Source organism: Apostichopus japonicus, chromosome 16 (assembly GCF_037975245.1).
Source record: "Apostichopus japonicus isolate 1M-3 chromosome 16, ASM3797524v1, whole genome shotgun sequence".
In the NCBI taxonomy this organism is placed as follows: Eukaryota; Metazoa; Echinodermata; class Holothuroidea; order Aspidochirotida; family Stichopodidae; genus Apostichopus; species Apostichopus japonicus.
This window is the reverse complement of record NC_092576.1, coordinates 33590860-33607785: the sequence shown is the minus strand read 5'-3', so window position 1 is coordinate 33607785 and position 16926 is coordinate 33590860. Positions and strand designations below refer to the sequence as shown.

The 16926-nt window shown below is 37.6% G+C and overlaps 2 protein-coding genes across 3 annotated transcripts in view; both read left to right on the top strand.

The window, feature by feature from the left end:
* Positions 1 to 16926, top strand: part of LOC139982120 (uncharacterized) — a 671468-nt gene that overhangs the window by 207217 nt on the left and 447325 nt on the right. The window lies entirely within an intron of this gene.
* The window catches only part of LOC139982132 (uncharacterized), a 50901-nt gene that overhangs the window by 3744 nt on the left and 30231 nt on the right, over positions 1 to 16926 (top strand). For both annotated transcript variants that reach the window (XM_071994729.1, XM_071994731.1), the window contains exons 2-5: positions 5283 to 5461; positions 7106 to 7223; positions 7820 to 9321; positions 9927 to 10132. In XM_071994729.1, coding sequence (XP_071850830.1) covers positions 7199 to 7223; positions 7820 to 9321; positions 9927 to 10132 — 1733 coding nt within the window. In that variant the 5' untranslated portion in view covers positions 5283 to 5461; positions 7106 to 7198. The remainder of the gene's footprint in view (positions 1 to 5282; positions 5462 to 7105; positions 7224 to 7819; positions 9322 to 9926; positions 10133 to 16926) is intronic.

The window sequence follows — 16926 nt, the reverse complement described above, 5'->3', positions numbered from 1 at the left end:
ACCAGTTGTAGCCTAATAATGTACACATATACTTTTACTTCCTGGGTATGGAAGTGAATTAGACGGTTTGGAAGTAATTGTTACGTCGCACAGCATGGAAATGATTCAGTTTCAAATTTCTTTCAGTTGTTTGATTTACCTATATCATAACTGGTTGTACGGAATTTATTGAGATTCTCATGAACGGTTGCAGGAACCAGGTAGTTGAATTATTGGCATTTATAGAACGTGCATGTTTTTTTAGTGGCTGTCACGGTGCTATTAGTTAATACAGTTGTATGTGTGCGTGTTGTGAGGTTAAACGGAAAAGCCATTTTGCCAGTAACTTAAACGTCATACCATCTGTGATGGCTTTGGATCTCTATGGTAAAGAAGCTAGCAACACTAGTGATCGGTGTTTACATATATCCGTGCTTTATTCGTTAAGCCTCGTAGACCCTAAGGTGCCAATACGACATGCATACGTAACTTATCTATATAAATCTAATTTCAAATAGTGAAATAACGTTGTTTTTCCCCAAGATATTTACTTTTAAATATTTTTATATATAGATGGTAGCTATTCACCGATTGTTTGAATTCAACTAGTAGATTTGGGGAACAGCGTGCTATTAAATTTAAATGAGGAATTTGTCGGTAGACACTCTCTTCATTATCTGCAAAAGTCATTAATTCCTCGCCAATTAGTGCTCTTGACAGGAAAAAGACCTGGCTAATATCTTAGTTTGCTTATTTGTCATGAATACATGGATAAAACTCGATGGACATGTTAAAAGGGTGGAATAGCTGCGAAAAAAACGCAATAAGCTGCTTTAGATCATCACTTAGAATCAAATAACTAAAAATGGAGCAAAACTACATGAGTGTTTTCCCAGAGCGCTAAAAAGATCATAAAATCATCTTGGATGTCGTTAAATATAGTCATCGATAAGCTTGATGTGTTTCGGTGCCGTTATTGATGGAGTAGAAGAGCAATACAGGAAGTTAGAGAGAGCGTATGTTGAAAGTGCTGATGAGGTACTGGGAATTGCTAAATGTACAAATAGGCCATGGATCCAAGCAGAGACGTATAGGAATATGGATGAGAGAAAATACATAAAACGGAAAATAGAGAGTACAAGATCTGAGAGATTTGAAGGAAAGTTCCAGAGAGAACATCGTCAAAAAGGCAAGGAGTTAAAATTAATGCAAGAAATTACAAAAGAAAATGGATAGGTGAGCTAGCAGGCAGAGCTGAACTTGCAGCAGAAAGCAGGTTCAAGAGCAAGAGGAAGGCCTAAAACAACATGGCGGAGGACAGTAGAGAAAAAGTGGATGAGAGCAGGCCAGGACAGCAGCAGCCAGAAGCAGGACGAAGTGGAGGGAAGACGTCTCGGCCTTGTGTGCCTCTTGGCACAGAGAGCTTTAAGATTTAGATGATATATATATATATATATATATATATATATATATATATATATATATATATATATATATATATACATATATATATATATATATATATATATATATATATATAGATATATATAGATAGATATAGATAGATATATATATATATATATATATATATATATATATATATATAAATGAAAATCGTAATGAGTTGGAAAATCAAGAACAGTGAAAAAACTTTCAGCCTCCACCGGGATTCGAACCACGGGCCTCCCGCTCTGTACGCGGACACCCTAACCACTAGGCTATGGACGCTGATTGTATGTCCAGAGGTTCGAAACCGGTAAGGAAGATCGTAATTCCACTGTAGGCGTTTGTCACCTGTATCGAACAATACTAGTTCTGTTTTTGGTGACATATTTTGCCTTACTCTAGAGATCAAACATGATGCTAACCAACTCGAAAATCATTTGTGATTCCTAAAGCCGGATCTCGAAAGAGATACTTTGACAGACAGATATATATATATATATATATATATATATATATATATATATATATATATATATATAGGCAATGTTCTACGTAGCACTGAGAATTCTAGTAGAAAAATAGTAAACTTTGCTAGTGCTAATGATAAAGAAAAGAAACACGACGTTTCGGGTATAAACCCTTTAACAAAGTGAGCAAAAAGACTACTAAAACTGTGAACAGCGAACGAAGAAAGATAAAAATATTCTGATGCTGAACCTACTTCGCCAGATCCATTCACCAATCTCCAAAAGAAAAGATCGAACTGGATACCCGCTCCTGGTGCAAATAAAGTTTTGGACCAAGTCATTGATTCTATCAATCATGATGTCGAGAGACTTCTTCCTCGAAAGCTACACTCCTCCAACAACATCACACATGGTGAGCCAGCTGCCCTGAGGTCACTCAAGAACAATCGTGACCTCATAATCAAGTCAGCTGACAAAGGTGGTGCCACGGTGGTCTGGAGACGTGACCTTTACGTAGCCGAGGCTGAGCGACAGTTGTGTGATCCTTCTTCCTATGTTCAGCTCGATGGTGACCCCACTGCTACCTACCAGAAAATGGTCACTACCGAAGTAAAATCCCTCATTCAGACTAAGGTTCTTCCTGCTACAGCCAGCAATTTAATTCACCCTGGCCCTCGAATTCCTAACTTTTATATGCTTGCCAAAATCCACAAGGACAATAAACCCGGTCGGCCTATCGTATCCAGTCACAGCTGTCCTACGGTCTTCATTTCGGAATTTCTTGACGGGGTCCTTAACCCTATCGTCAAAACGTTACCATCTTTTGTTCAGGACACACCTCACTTCTTACGCATCATCAACGATTTCAAATTTGACCGTGAAGCTACTAACCATTTTCTCTTCACATTGGATGTGAGCAGCCTCTATACTTCCATACCACATAATCTCGCTCTCAGTTCACTGCGTCATTACCTCGACCAACGCGTTAATCCCTCCATACCCACCACCACACTATTAAGACTCACGGAGCTGGTCCTAACCACCAACGCCTTCCACTTCAATGGACACTATTACCGGCAACTCACAGGTGTAGCAATGGGTACCAAGCTGGGTCCATCGGTAGCTTTCCTCACCATGGGACTATTCGAGGAGCGTGTTTTATCTAGTTTCCAAGGCACCGTACCTATTCTTTATAAACGCTATATCGATGATATCGTGGGAGTATCAGTTTGCTCGTCGACATCCCTGTCGACACTCGCGGCACCTACCCTTGTAACCGTAGTAGATGTAATACCTGCAGATATGTCACCTCAAATACTATGCTTCGTATCGCTGGCCCTAAAAAACTCTTTTATAATTAAACATCACTTTTCTTGTATTTCCACTAATGTAATTTATGTTATCATATGTAAACGTTGTAATTTACTTTACATAGGTGAAACCAAGCGTAGACTGGCAGATCGTATTACCGAACACTTACGCTCCATCAAATCCAAGTTTCCTGGTACTCTGTCGCCTCTCACTTCAATTCCCCCTCCCCCTGTAAGATCACTGACTTTTCAGTTACGTGTGCTCTGTCTTCCAGAGGCACTGATATCGATCGTCTTAAATCCGAAAATAGACTAATTTTCCGACTTGGCACCTTATCCCCTTATGGTTTAAACTCTAAATTCGATTTGTTGTAAGACCTTTTACCCTGCTACTTTTCGCTTCTTTCATGTGTGTGCATTGGACCATTTTATCTTTCTTCGTTCGCTGTTCACAGTTTTAGTAGTCTTTTTGCTCACTTTGTTAAAGGGTTTATACCCGAAACGTCGTGTTTCTTTCCTTTATCATTAGCACTAGCAAACTTTACTATTTTTCTACTTTATATATATATATATATATATATATATATATATATATATATATATAAATATATATATATATATAAATATATATAAATATATATATATATATATATGTATATATATATATATATATGTATATATATATATATATACATATATGTATATATATATATATATATATACATATATGTATATGTATATATATATAATCAAAAAATGCAAAATTGTAAAATTGTAAAAACTCCCATTGACAGGGTCCGACATGGTTGATATTTTGGGAGTATTTGAGAATGGGGTCAGGGATCGTTTCCAAATGCAACAGTTATATGATCCAAGGTCAACAAAGGTTAATTAGGGGTCAAAAACTTATATTTTTTCAATAACTTGAGAACCTAATGTCCATCAAGGGTGGGAGTTACGCTATTGCAATCCAGTTGTCGACCTGCACTTGGGTGACCTTTGACCTCAGGTTGACCTCCATAGACCTGTATTAGTTACTTTCAAGGTGACTATTTGAATTTTCGTGGCCATTTTTTATCTTAATTGTCAATAAGTTGACTCCTCTGCAACCTATGTGTGCTAAGTTATTAGAGATCAAGGATTCGTTTGATGTTGTTAGAATTACTAATAAGAACAGTAAGGATGATTCTGTGAGTTTGTAAAAAAGGCCAACTCTTGCTCATATCAGTCACCTGGTCCTCAACAGGTTTACAAAAGGACCAACAGATATTTTTGCAATAATATAGTGTGTGTACATTGGACCATGGAACAATTTTAGAACAGTGCTATTCATTGGAAACATGGCGCCATAGTGCCGTTTGGGCTCTTGCATGTCTTTCAATCGCCCTAAGCCTTGCCCCGTGATGAATTTTAGTTTATGTGAAAGAGTGGTTGAAATGTTGGCCCGTCCTGCCAGAAAACTTGAGTCTGACACTAATTTATGTCGAGAAGTGACGTCAGTGCAGCATATTGGTCAGAGTCGATCAGATCTCACTCTTAGCTTGGCCATGAGACAATACTCAGGAATGTGTAAAGACTTTGCGTATGACTGTGATTCCAAACTTTGTTATATTTTAGAACAACATATTATGAAGAAAACCCAGTGAGGGAATTCTGGAATGTTTAAATCTTCAAACGATTGCTAACTTTTAACTTCACTGGGAATTTTTCATTTCAACCGCTACTGAACTTTCATAAATGTTTCCTTTTCTTGATACAGTGTAGATTGTGTCTCTGCAGCTCCTGAAAAGAAGTGCCGCGATGACGTTACAGTCGCCCATCGTTTCCTACTGTTCAAAATATATTAGATGAAGTTGGCATGACGTTAACATTTCCCTTCTCCTGAATCATAGGATAGAAAATCCCCGAACTAGGACTGTGGCTATGAAAAAAATATGGATTATTTGTCATATACCCAATAGATTCCCCAAAAATCGTTTAAGGTGAATCATACGTTGTACAGTATGCGTACATGTAGTATTGGGATGTTGCTGTACTAAATTCGTTTTTTTTCTATTCTCACCGTTATAATGATTTTTAGGCAAGCGTACTGAACATGGAATTGCACCTTCTTTAAACGGCACACAATGAAAGAAACTGTTTATGAGGTTGAAGTTCATTGCTTAACACAAGTCTATTTACGGACATTTTCTTAACCAACCTGCAGATGAACTCTTAACAACACGATCAAGGATTAGATGAAGACATGAGGGGCAAGTCGTAAGTCAGTTTCAGACCATTAACTTTTCTCTTTGGTTCCACAAAATGGCAATTTAACATAAGATTAACCCTTTTGACTTATTTAACTCTCTTGTAAGAGATATTCCGGTGGATATATATTACTGCTTGATATATTAAATTATCTGCGCTTAAGTATAAAAAGCCCATGTATATTGTCCATGATTGTAACACACAGCATAGAGTATGTCATTATAGGGGTATTGGGCTGAAATTGTCTTGTTATCTCCTTTTCATGTAAAATCATTGCACCTCCTAAGAATAAAATATTCTTTCCCAGTACATTTTTGGTTTCGATGATAATCGTAACATTTGTAGTCATGCAGATGAGTGTCCGGAAGCCTTGCTTGAAAACAGGATATATCTAGAATAGAAGCTTGGACCAGTTTCATATTCGGTGTGTGAAAGGACCACATTAAGTAGAATAGGCCTCTGGCTTTTAGAGGTCAAATGTCATAGGGGTCACTATAGGTCAAACTGTGAAACCTTGTAAAGACGATATCTCCAGAAAGGAAGCTTGGACCAATCTCACATTTAGTATGTAGTTGTGTCACATTGAGTTCAAGATACCTATTGATTTTTATGGAGGTCAAAGGTTGGGGTCACCATAGGTCAAATTGTGAACATCGTAAACACGATATTTCAAGAAGGGAATCTTGGACCAACCTCTTATAAAGTATGTAGTTAGTACAACAATCCCTTTTTTTTTGCGGAGGTCAAGTGTCACCAGTGGTCAACTTGTGGAAACCTTGTTTTATAATCTATTGTAACTCCCACACTGCAGCCTATGAGATTACATGTGTATTACGCCTCATTATAATAGGAGAGGCTGTTGGCAATTGGAAATTAGCTAAAAGGCATCCGTAGATATGAATCAAGAAGTCTCGACCAAATCTCCATTGATTTAAGTGTGTAGATTACTTCCCTTGCTGCATACATGCCTGTGCACAAAGGTGTGTAATGAAACGTTGTACTGTTTGTACATGCTTAATGTGTTGGAATGGCCGATATCATTTTGAATAATCTATATGCTATCTTTGCTTCCATTGTTAACTTTTTCCGGCGTATTTTGCAATTGTCAAGATTCAGTCCCAAATAAAAACTTCAGATTTGGATGTACAGTAGTAACGTTGGGGAAATGACCAGGCGCTGTTTACAAAAATTAACTGTTGCCTGGTTTGAAGTTTTAGAGGCAAGCCAGATGCAGGGAGGGGGGGGGGGATTTGCTTGGCACCTGCTTAGTGTATATCTTGTAGGTGTACCACATTGAGTGGCAGAGCCTGTTGTCTTTGGTTACGATGTTGAATACAAGAACAGTTTTCATCTCGGTCATCAGGTGCCATTGTGAATATTGTGTTGTTATTTCTCAATGCTTTTTGTTGTTCTACAAACATTGAATTATGCTGTTCGTCCTGGCTATAACCTACAGCCTAGTGTGTCACATTCAAATAAGATTATTCTTGTAGCAATGATGTAGCATCATTGAAACCACACTACTGTTTTGCTGTCTGGTTATTAATAAAACATTGAACCATCCATATGCAACAACAAAACAATGCATTATATATTTTGACAGTTAACAGAATAATGTATTATTTTGATTCAGTATTTTTCTCACATTTTAAGAAAGAAAAACAGATTCACGGAAACGATGGGCAGAAGCTATTCTGACACGACCCCTTCACGCTTCGTAGACTGTCTGAAGTAAATCACGTGACAATGGAGCTGACTCCTGACCTTCAAGGTAGATGCCTTAAACTTTGATATTGTCATTTGTGAATCTTTACGTTCTTTTGGTAAAAAATGAAACCCCCCTCCCCCTTCTGTCGTCTTAATAACAAATAGAACAGTAACACAACTGTATTATCAGTAACCAATAAACAATTAAGATTTACGTGTTCCCATGTGAGCCACAAATTTATTGTACTTCAAATATGTCGAACATTTACACACAAATTGGTCTAGAGAGAAAAGCAGTCTAACAATTTTGCACCTGCTATGTTATGTAATAGGCCAATGCTTTCAAAATGCCATATATTGTTTGCCCAACCATTATGTTTTTTTGTTATGTTAAATTAGCATGTAGTGTATTCAGTTACAGAATAGTGTGTTTTTAGAGACAGTGGTCAGTTATAAACTGTTCTTCAGAGAGAAAGGTTGAGTGAGAAGTGAGTATAAGACAGAACACAACTTGTAAAAGACTGAAAAAAAGAGAAAGAGAAAAAGGGAGACATAGAGAGATCAGCATCGAAAAATAAAAAGAGAACAAGCAAATATCCTTTTTGAGTTTAATTTCACTATGTCTGGTGAACATCAATGTTTCTTTTTTTTTTGGTTTAGAGAAGAAAATATTCCTGATAGATGGTCTCAAAAAGACATATAAAGATCAATATGATGCGATTCAACCGCTACCATATGTTAAAGATAGACTTTATTGTGTAGACAAGGTCTTTGTAGAAGGGGGTGTTGAAGTTTGTCTGGCACCAGAGCTAACGCGAGGCACAGGAGGATCATGGGAGCGTTTGGAATCTTACAAAAGTATTTATACGGACTTCCGGTTTATATCCAAGAGACGCATCATACAAGGAGAGCCCGGGTATGGTAAGTCGACGTTAACCCTTCAGCTGGCCTACGATTGGTGCAATGACGTATCAGATTCCCCGATGAACAATGTAGAAATACTAATTCTTCTCCGGCTAAGACAACTTGGAAGTGTAAAATCTCTTTTTAGGGCGATTAAGTCATTTCTTCTCTCCCGTGAACGCCGTGTTAGCATACATGAGATTGAAAAGATCATTAACAGTTGCTCGTCTGTCCACATTGCTTTGGATGGATATGACGAGTATCCTGGCAGGGACAGCAATGTTAATGATGATGTACACAGAATTATCAAGATGGGACTGTTTGCAGACTTTGATGTCAGCTTAACGACAAGATATCTTCCAGAAAGTCTTAGAAAAGAAACTAAGAGGGCCAAACTAACAGGGTTCGATGACAAAGCTAGGGATGAGTACATCCGCAAGGCTGTAGTAGGTAACAACGATGAGGCAGTGGAAAAAATAAAACAACGGCTCTACGAAAACTCCATCCTTGCTGATCTTTGCCAGGTGCCTCTCGTATTTGTGATGTTTGCCCACATGGTTCATGATCAGAAAGACTTCATGAAATTCAAGTCTGTCACACAGTTCTTTAAGCATACAATTAGATGCTTTTACAACCATCTGAATCGGAAACAGAAACTTTACGACAATAGGCACAACAGGTTCTATCTGCATGAAATGGAACATCATGAGCTAGACAAAATAGCTTTCGAAGGATTAAACAAAGCAAACCAACAATTGTCATGGATTAAGACTGAATTTTGTAAAAGAGTCGGGAAAGAGTTATATGACCAGTATATTTTAATTGGCATTTTGGTCGAAGAAGATGTAGTGAGCGATGATTCTACTGGAGACAATGTGTTGTTTACAACGATGGTCCGTTTCTATCATAAGCTATTCTGTGAATGGTATGCAGCCCACCACCTTGTCACTCTTGTAAAGAACGCATACGATATCAACGAAACGCTCAGGTTCTTAGATCCAGTTGATCTTCAGTACCTGTTCAGATTTGCCTGTGGTCTGGATCCCGATGCTGGAAAGAAACTGATCAACCATTTAAAGAGATTACCAGGCGGGGATACATTTGCCATCCTCTGTATCTTGGAACAAACTGGTGATGTGAACGACATCATGGATTCGGTGAAAGAGCTCTGTTCACGGGACGTAAAGATAAAGAAAGGCGACAGCGCTCTCCTCCAAAGATCGACGGCACAGTTGTTGGAGATTGCATCTAAAAATGATGTAAGTTGGCTAACAACAAACAGTCTCTTATCGTTTAAAGAGGAGAGTAACCTTAATAACCAAGTTTTTCTTTTCTGCATATCTGAACAAAAATGTGCATTTCGTACTGTACACGGAGAAACCTTGCATCAAAGGCTTCGAGTGTGTTGTAACTTTTTTTTCTAATGAATGAATTGATAGCACAGTGAATTGACTTTGATAAATTAGTCAATTTTGTTTAGTTAAACATTCAAAAGTTCTGACGCAATGTAACAAATGTCATAGTCATACACTGTCTGATCATTGAAAACCATACAATATATGTCAATGAGTGTTTAGGTTATTTCTTCATACACCTAATTTAAGAACTATTTGTATTATGATTTTGTTTTTCATAGTAAAGAATATTATTTAAACTGCTTAAACTGCTTTAACATTATTTAATCTTAGTTATCATTAATGCTAATGTAGCCAATAACCAATAATTTACAAAGGGATGGCCAAAACAGAAATTGGGTTGTTTTTCTGTAATAATAAACTACATAGTGAAATGTTTAATGTCATGTGACTGTCATCTCGTACATACATATTAACTTTTGAAGCATTCTGTCTTGTCTCCATCACAGATTTCAATATCTTGTTTAAACCTCGAGTACTCTTCCATCAAGTTTGATGGTGACACTATGATGTTGCAAAGCGGGATATCTTTACCAATACTTCCGACTGTAGAAAAGGTACATATAGCTGGAAGTAATGCGGAGACAATAACAGAAAAGGATATCTTGAATTTGTTTCGCTATGGAATAAAATGTCGACGTATAAAGGAGCTGGTGTAAGTAAACTTTAAGACATTTACCTTAACGTATATGGAAGGAGTACACACATGTGCATTTCAGGTTGTCGCATTTAACATTGGAAACTACAGTACGTATACAACTGATTCTGTGATACAAAGTCATTCATATGGGGACGTTTTACTTCATGAAGGATGGTTCAAAGCATGTTTCTACCGAACGATGTATAATGCACATATATATTAGTCATCACATTCATTTTTTACTGAGTCATGCACCCGTGGCTATTCTTATTATTAAGTTAATAATTGTACAAAAAGCTACTTATTTGAAGGAGGTATTATCTCACGAATATCTTGAACATCCTAGTTGACCTACTATTTTACTATAACTTCAAGGTCTAACAACTTTTGGTCAATAGCATCGTATGTTACTGTTATGCTACGTAGCGTGAGAACTTCTATATTATATGAAGCACGCTAAGCGGAATTCATCATCTTCCCAATTGCTAGCTCCACTGTGCAATATTTTCGGCTACTTTTGGGCACTTACTGTGTCTTGCAAGGACATTCTCTGTATGTTTGGTCATTGATTCTACTGTTTAATTACGTAGAAATATCATTCGTTTCTCAATATTGACGTATGATTGTCAGTTACAATGTTAGCATTGGTGCACTTACGAGTACACTACATATAAATATTGCAGGCAGGTAAAGAAAACCTAGTCATAAGTGATGTACATATTGTTGATAGATAGACAATTTTTCAAGTTACAAATAATTTGCTTTGCAAATGACTAGCAATAGCTATCAAAGAAATGAGACATTGAAGTCCGATCTTAACTACCGCCATATAGCACGGGATAGCTAATGCGACCATACCATATTCACAGTCTAACAGTAAACAACACGAGCCAAACACTTAAAAGCATACTCTCAGCTAGGAAATTTTTAGAGGGCGGGCCAATTTCATAGGTTTCGATTGTTCACCGTTACACACGTGACACGGTATTTGTAATATACTGCCAGTGTACAGTGTAAACACTGTATGTAAATATACGTAATGTATAGCACAGTTTCAGGCAGTGGTAGCATGACACACGTAACGTGTATATTGCGGCCGCGTCGCCGCGCTGTTGAGGTGGAAGGCACAGGTTGCTTTATTGTGGGTCCCGATGCCAAAAGCAGTGAGCGACAAAAAGGACATGAAGTGAAAAGTGTACTTGAGCTGGTGATACGTACGTGGACTGGGTCTCCAAAAACGATCTACTGGAACAGAGATCGGGATCGACAAAATGACCAATGCTACCTTCGCGGAGCATTTACTGGCATGGCAGATCATACGAGAAGGTAGGCAGCAAACTATGCTAACGACTAACGTTATATATTTACTATTTAGGCTACAGTATACTGTTTTCCGGCCGAAGTGTTTGGTCTACCGTAGGCTTCCTTTTTATATTGTTCAATAGATCATACTACTACTAGTACTACAAACTAAGACAACTAATACACCGAGAGACATAGGCTAGTACAGTAGTAGAATAGTCAGTTTTGCAAAGTTTGGAACACTTCGAAGTTCGGACACCCTTAAGGAATACACGATTTCACTATGAGACAACCTACGGCAAGAGCCAATTGCACGAAAAACTACGAAGCTACAGTTATTTTCTCTCTAAAATGACCCAACCATGTCAAGTATAGTTTCAGGTGATTTAAACCATGAGCTAAAGTTTTGGGGTGTTTTAAGGCTTAGGTGTCCAAACTCCGCAGTGTTCACGCTACTGCAGTGCAGGCTGCTGTACAAACTGTAGCCTAGCCTAGGCCGAACATTTCATGAAATGTTATTTATGCTTTTCTACTTATATTCGCCTACTAAGCATGATCAGTATGAAAGTTTGCGGTATCATGTGTTTGGTTTATGATTCGGTAGCTTTGCAAATATGAATATGACTTAGCCTACATTAGTGTAATATGGATTTGTTAGGGAGATCTCCCCACAAGAAAATTAAACCCAAAGATATGCAACTTCTCAGAGCGGAGCAATAGCAAAAGTAGGACTACTGTAGCCTAGCTCCAGGCTCAGATTTATAAAATTATGCACCATGGAGGGCCTACCTCAATTTGGTGGTTATTCCTGTCAAGAGCATTTTTGAAATGGGCATATTTATTTTGTAACCGTGTAAGTCTAGTATGCAATGAGATACGTGAGGGACAGGGGCCTATACGCAATAAAGTAACTGTTTTCATTTCCTACTCTAGTTTACCAGAACAATTATAGAGTTCCTAGCAACAAATAAATTAGTCTGACAACTTTAAAATTTACTGCATATTTGCATGCATGGTCATTCTCAGTTATAGACTACTAATCTGTGTAGCCATTTCAGTTTTGTCTTCTTTTTTTTGTCTGAGAATGGGTTCTTAAGTGGTGAAATAACCTCGAATCTTCTGAGCAACTCCAAGATGAATTAAGTTACTAAGGCATTGGGTTCTTTTACTTTTTTTAAGTCTAATATGCATAGGCTAGGGTATTTACTTTGCTTCACTTGTTTGTCAATCCGCATAGCCACTTTAGCTGTGGATGATTCTCCACTTGCAAAGAAAAAATGTACGTATTAATTTAAGCTCTTTCTATCCCAAATTAGAGTATTGCCTGTAATACTCCCAAGTTGGTATAGTAACTTAAAAAACGGTAGCGGCTTTTCCTGGTAACTGTAGTGTAAAGTGATAACTGATATAACTAAATTTTCCAAATTAATTCAAAACTCAAAAGCCTTCTCATAAAGAAGCTATACTAGCTCTACAGGCTCCTTTGTTGAATTAGTGAAGGATAGTAGATACAGTTCACATATTTATGCTTTCATAACATGATAGTTTTCTATCATCGTTGTTTAATCATAAAATCAAGGACAACATAAACAAATCAATGTCACAAATAATTGTGTATGCCACCATTTTATGTTCGACAAAATTTATCACATTTAATTTAAAGGATACACCATGCATGAAACATTGAGACGGACGCTGACGCACATATTGTAGTTGTAATAACGCACCAAATACAGTATGCGCTTCATCGGACATAACGCACCATTCCGGGGGGTCGTTGAGTCTGTCTTACAATAATTGATAATTTTATCATGATATAGAAAGTAAAGACATTTGCCAAAATATAACAACATCATAGGCTTCATAGCTCTACACATAATCTGATCATGCAGTTCTAAAAATTATACAAAATGAAAATGATACTACTGATTTGTGAGAGAACTAGAATGGTCGCCCATTATATACCATATCATGTTTCTATCTTTAAAACACTTCATTGTTTAGGGCACACCTGTAGAATATTCCATAATTTTTAGTCTTGGAAATAAGCAAAGCCTAGCTATATTTTTGAAAGCAATTATGCATCCCTGAACATGATGAAATTTGGTGACATATTAGTGTATGAGCAAGCCTACTGGGACATTGCCATTGTAACATCAAACGTTATGACATTTAGTGTATGTAAGGTATTAGTAGATGAGTTATAATACTGCAGGTGTATACTGCTAACATAGAAATAAGAAATATAATAGAAATTGTTGCACATCACTATTAGTAAATGAACCATTCTTGAATAATTGCAGAGTTGACACTATACATACTGTAAATCATAAAGCAGATGTGATGAAATTATGCTGCCAATAGCAAAGTTCTGTATTAACAATTAGTGTAATTACTGTTTTGTGTTTGCAAAATTGATTTGAATTGTTGACTATTTAGTGAAAGGCAAAATGTGGTATTCAGTAATTTATGTTGGAAGTTATATAATTCACTATGTCAGGGATTTGCTCACACTGGGCAGATGCGCCCAGCAGTTCTGAATGCCGCCCCGCACCCAGGGTGTGGATCACACTACCGCCCAATCTGCCTGGCACTCATATATTCATGAGCACGTCCCTGCTTTGTGTACAGTATGCATTCTCATATATTATTAACTTTGCACATCCCGGTATTATTTGTCTTTTTCAGTTGAAGGTGCGTGCCTCATTAAGAAACTCTAGAGGTTGGTATCCAAACTGATCAACCAGACAAGATAACACCAGTTCCTCAACAAAAGGCTATGCCCAACAGAGGCTGATGCAGCAATGCACTCTAGCAGCTATACCCCAGTGGAGACTGGTAAATTTTTGTTGTACATACTGTCAGTGGCGTAGGAAGGTACTTTTGAGTAGGGAGGCTGAAGACTGATGGCCGACCTGGGGGAGGGGTCTAAGGGGAGGGGGTGTCCCCCTCCCCCTTTGGATTTTTTTTTGCATTTCCAGGTGGCCTTAGATGCAATTTGGTGCAATATAGCACACTTCAACTCCCACTCCATTTTGTGAAGAATTTTGCATTTTCACCTGGCCTTAAATGCAATTTGGTGCTCCAAATGAGATATTTTTCTCATTTGGAAATGAAAAAGGGGTTTTCTGACTTGCGGAGCGGGGGGATGATACTTCCGCCCCCCATATTTTTCACTGGGGGGCTGGCGCCCCCCCCCCCAGTACAGCATAGCGTTATGGCATGATGGATGTTTTGCAAGCAGATATAAGGGTTGGAAATGGAAGTATTTGTGTTGGATTGTTTCATTAATAAATGTGTGCTTCTCTACTTTACGTAAGATGATTGTCATATTTCTTGTTCTCCAGTGAAAGCTATGGATTTGCACAGTGAACGTTGTTAACATGGATATGGACAATTTTGAAATAGCTGATGTCAAAGCAGTTTCTCAGCTTATTTAATTACCATACATCAAGGACACAAGAGTGGACAATGGGAGTAACAAGTATCCAGAATGTAGATATCACAAGGCTTCAAGACAATTGAACAAACTGTACCATAACAGACAACAACAAACATGGTGTCTCAGTAAAATGAAGTTACTAAGCTAGCGCAATGTATCATAAGAATTTATCTTCTCCATGGTGTCAAACATTGATTGTTGCATTCGGTGCCTTATGTATCCTTCTCCTTTCTGTAGTATTTAGCATTGATTTGCATGTTCATTCATAGTGTAAGTAAACTACATAATTAATGTCATCAAAGTTACAACTGTGTGATATTAATTAACTAAATGATTGAATATTGGTTTCACTACATACTTTAATGTACACTATTTGGCTTTCCATGATAGCAATATCTGACCTGTTTAATTACTGTAGTTTGTTCAGTCATACCAGTAGTTCTAATGTGACATTGATCTTGGGTTATTTATTGTTGGTACAGAATAACTTGTCTTTATTTTGTATCGTGTGAGATCAAATTAACATAACATATATTGTGATGTCATAGAGTGTTGAAGAGGTACTCTAACTTGCAGCTAGTTGTGATAAAACAGTTCATTCAGTGCTCTCATGATAATCCCAGTGGCAGATGGAGATAGTGGCAGATGGAGATGTTTGAAATGCAGGGGACATTATAGGGTCTTTTGAAGTTTCTTTTGCATGTAAAGCTGCTATACGTAACATGGAGAAGTTCCACAATGGAGGCATGTCGTCTCCTAGCCTTATTTGGGTATATGTCCTTGCATTCCGTATTTGGAACACTGCCCTACTATTGTTTGTATTGCTTATTCTAAAGTTAGTTAAGTCAGTATTGTAACATGTTTTTATTTTAACACATTGATTGCATCTGTACAGTTCTTACATTGAGTTCAACTATATACAATAACCATGAGCAGGGAAAACTTACCACTATCTCACTTGCATTTCTTAATGTTCAAGTGACCATATTCATACTTTAACCAAAGCATGTCTTCCATATTAGATAGTGTTTATCCAGAGTAGGTTACAGGATATTTTCAAGGTGGGCTATGTAGTATTGTCCCCAATTTAGCATGCTATAATTGCTAGAATATTTAATATGTTCCTAGAGGTATTTACTTTCCAAATTGTTCTAAGGCATTCTAATTGAATGCATAAGATGCCTGAATGTCCCAGTGAGGTAAATTTCCTGGAAGGTGGTAATAAAACCAGTTTCAAAACTTTGACCAAAGGTAACCATATTTGAATATCTGGTTCGTTTGGGGCCAATACAGCATACTCTGGTCGAGTGTTGGCGTGGAAGCCACCATATGTTTGTAGTAATGCAGTAAAATGTAGTAAAGGCAGCTGGAGGAGTCCAGTTTACCCCTGTGGGGATGGTTATTCATCTTTTTTTTTAGAACACTTTAACCTTCCCAACCACAGAGCTCCCAACTGACCGGCAATTCGCGGGTTGGACCCACATTTTAACACCCAAACTCCCTGACCCGCACAAGCGTTCCAAAAACCTGCATTGTAATTGACAAGTATATATACAAAATTACATCAAATTTTGACTTAGCAACCATCATTTCTTTAGCATTTAGCATAATAGAGTATAAAACCTCCTTTACATCATCATTTGAACCTCAAATTAGGCTATATTTTATTTCATTGGGGCGAGCAGCGAACATGTTCATGCCACGGGCAAGAATGAATTATCACCTACTATTCAATTTATTGATATTACACACACAAGAATGCATATTTCTCAGAAAATTTTGGGTGACAAAAGCCTTTCTAAGTGCCACCATTTTACATGTAGGCATCACCAAGATTCCAAAAAAAATCAAAAGGGGAGAGAGACACCACCCATATACCCCTCCCACAGGACGGCAATTCGTGGCATGGACCAGCAATTGCCTTCTCAAGAGTTGGGAGCTATGCAACCATACCATTAACGACAGGTCTCTATAGGGGATTGGATCCTTAGGTAGCCGTCCTGCGAATCAGCAGAGAGAGGTTGTGGATGCTACGCCTTCGCATCATTCAACCTCATGGGTTCAA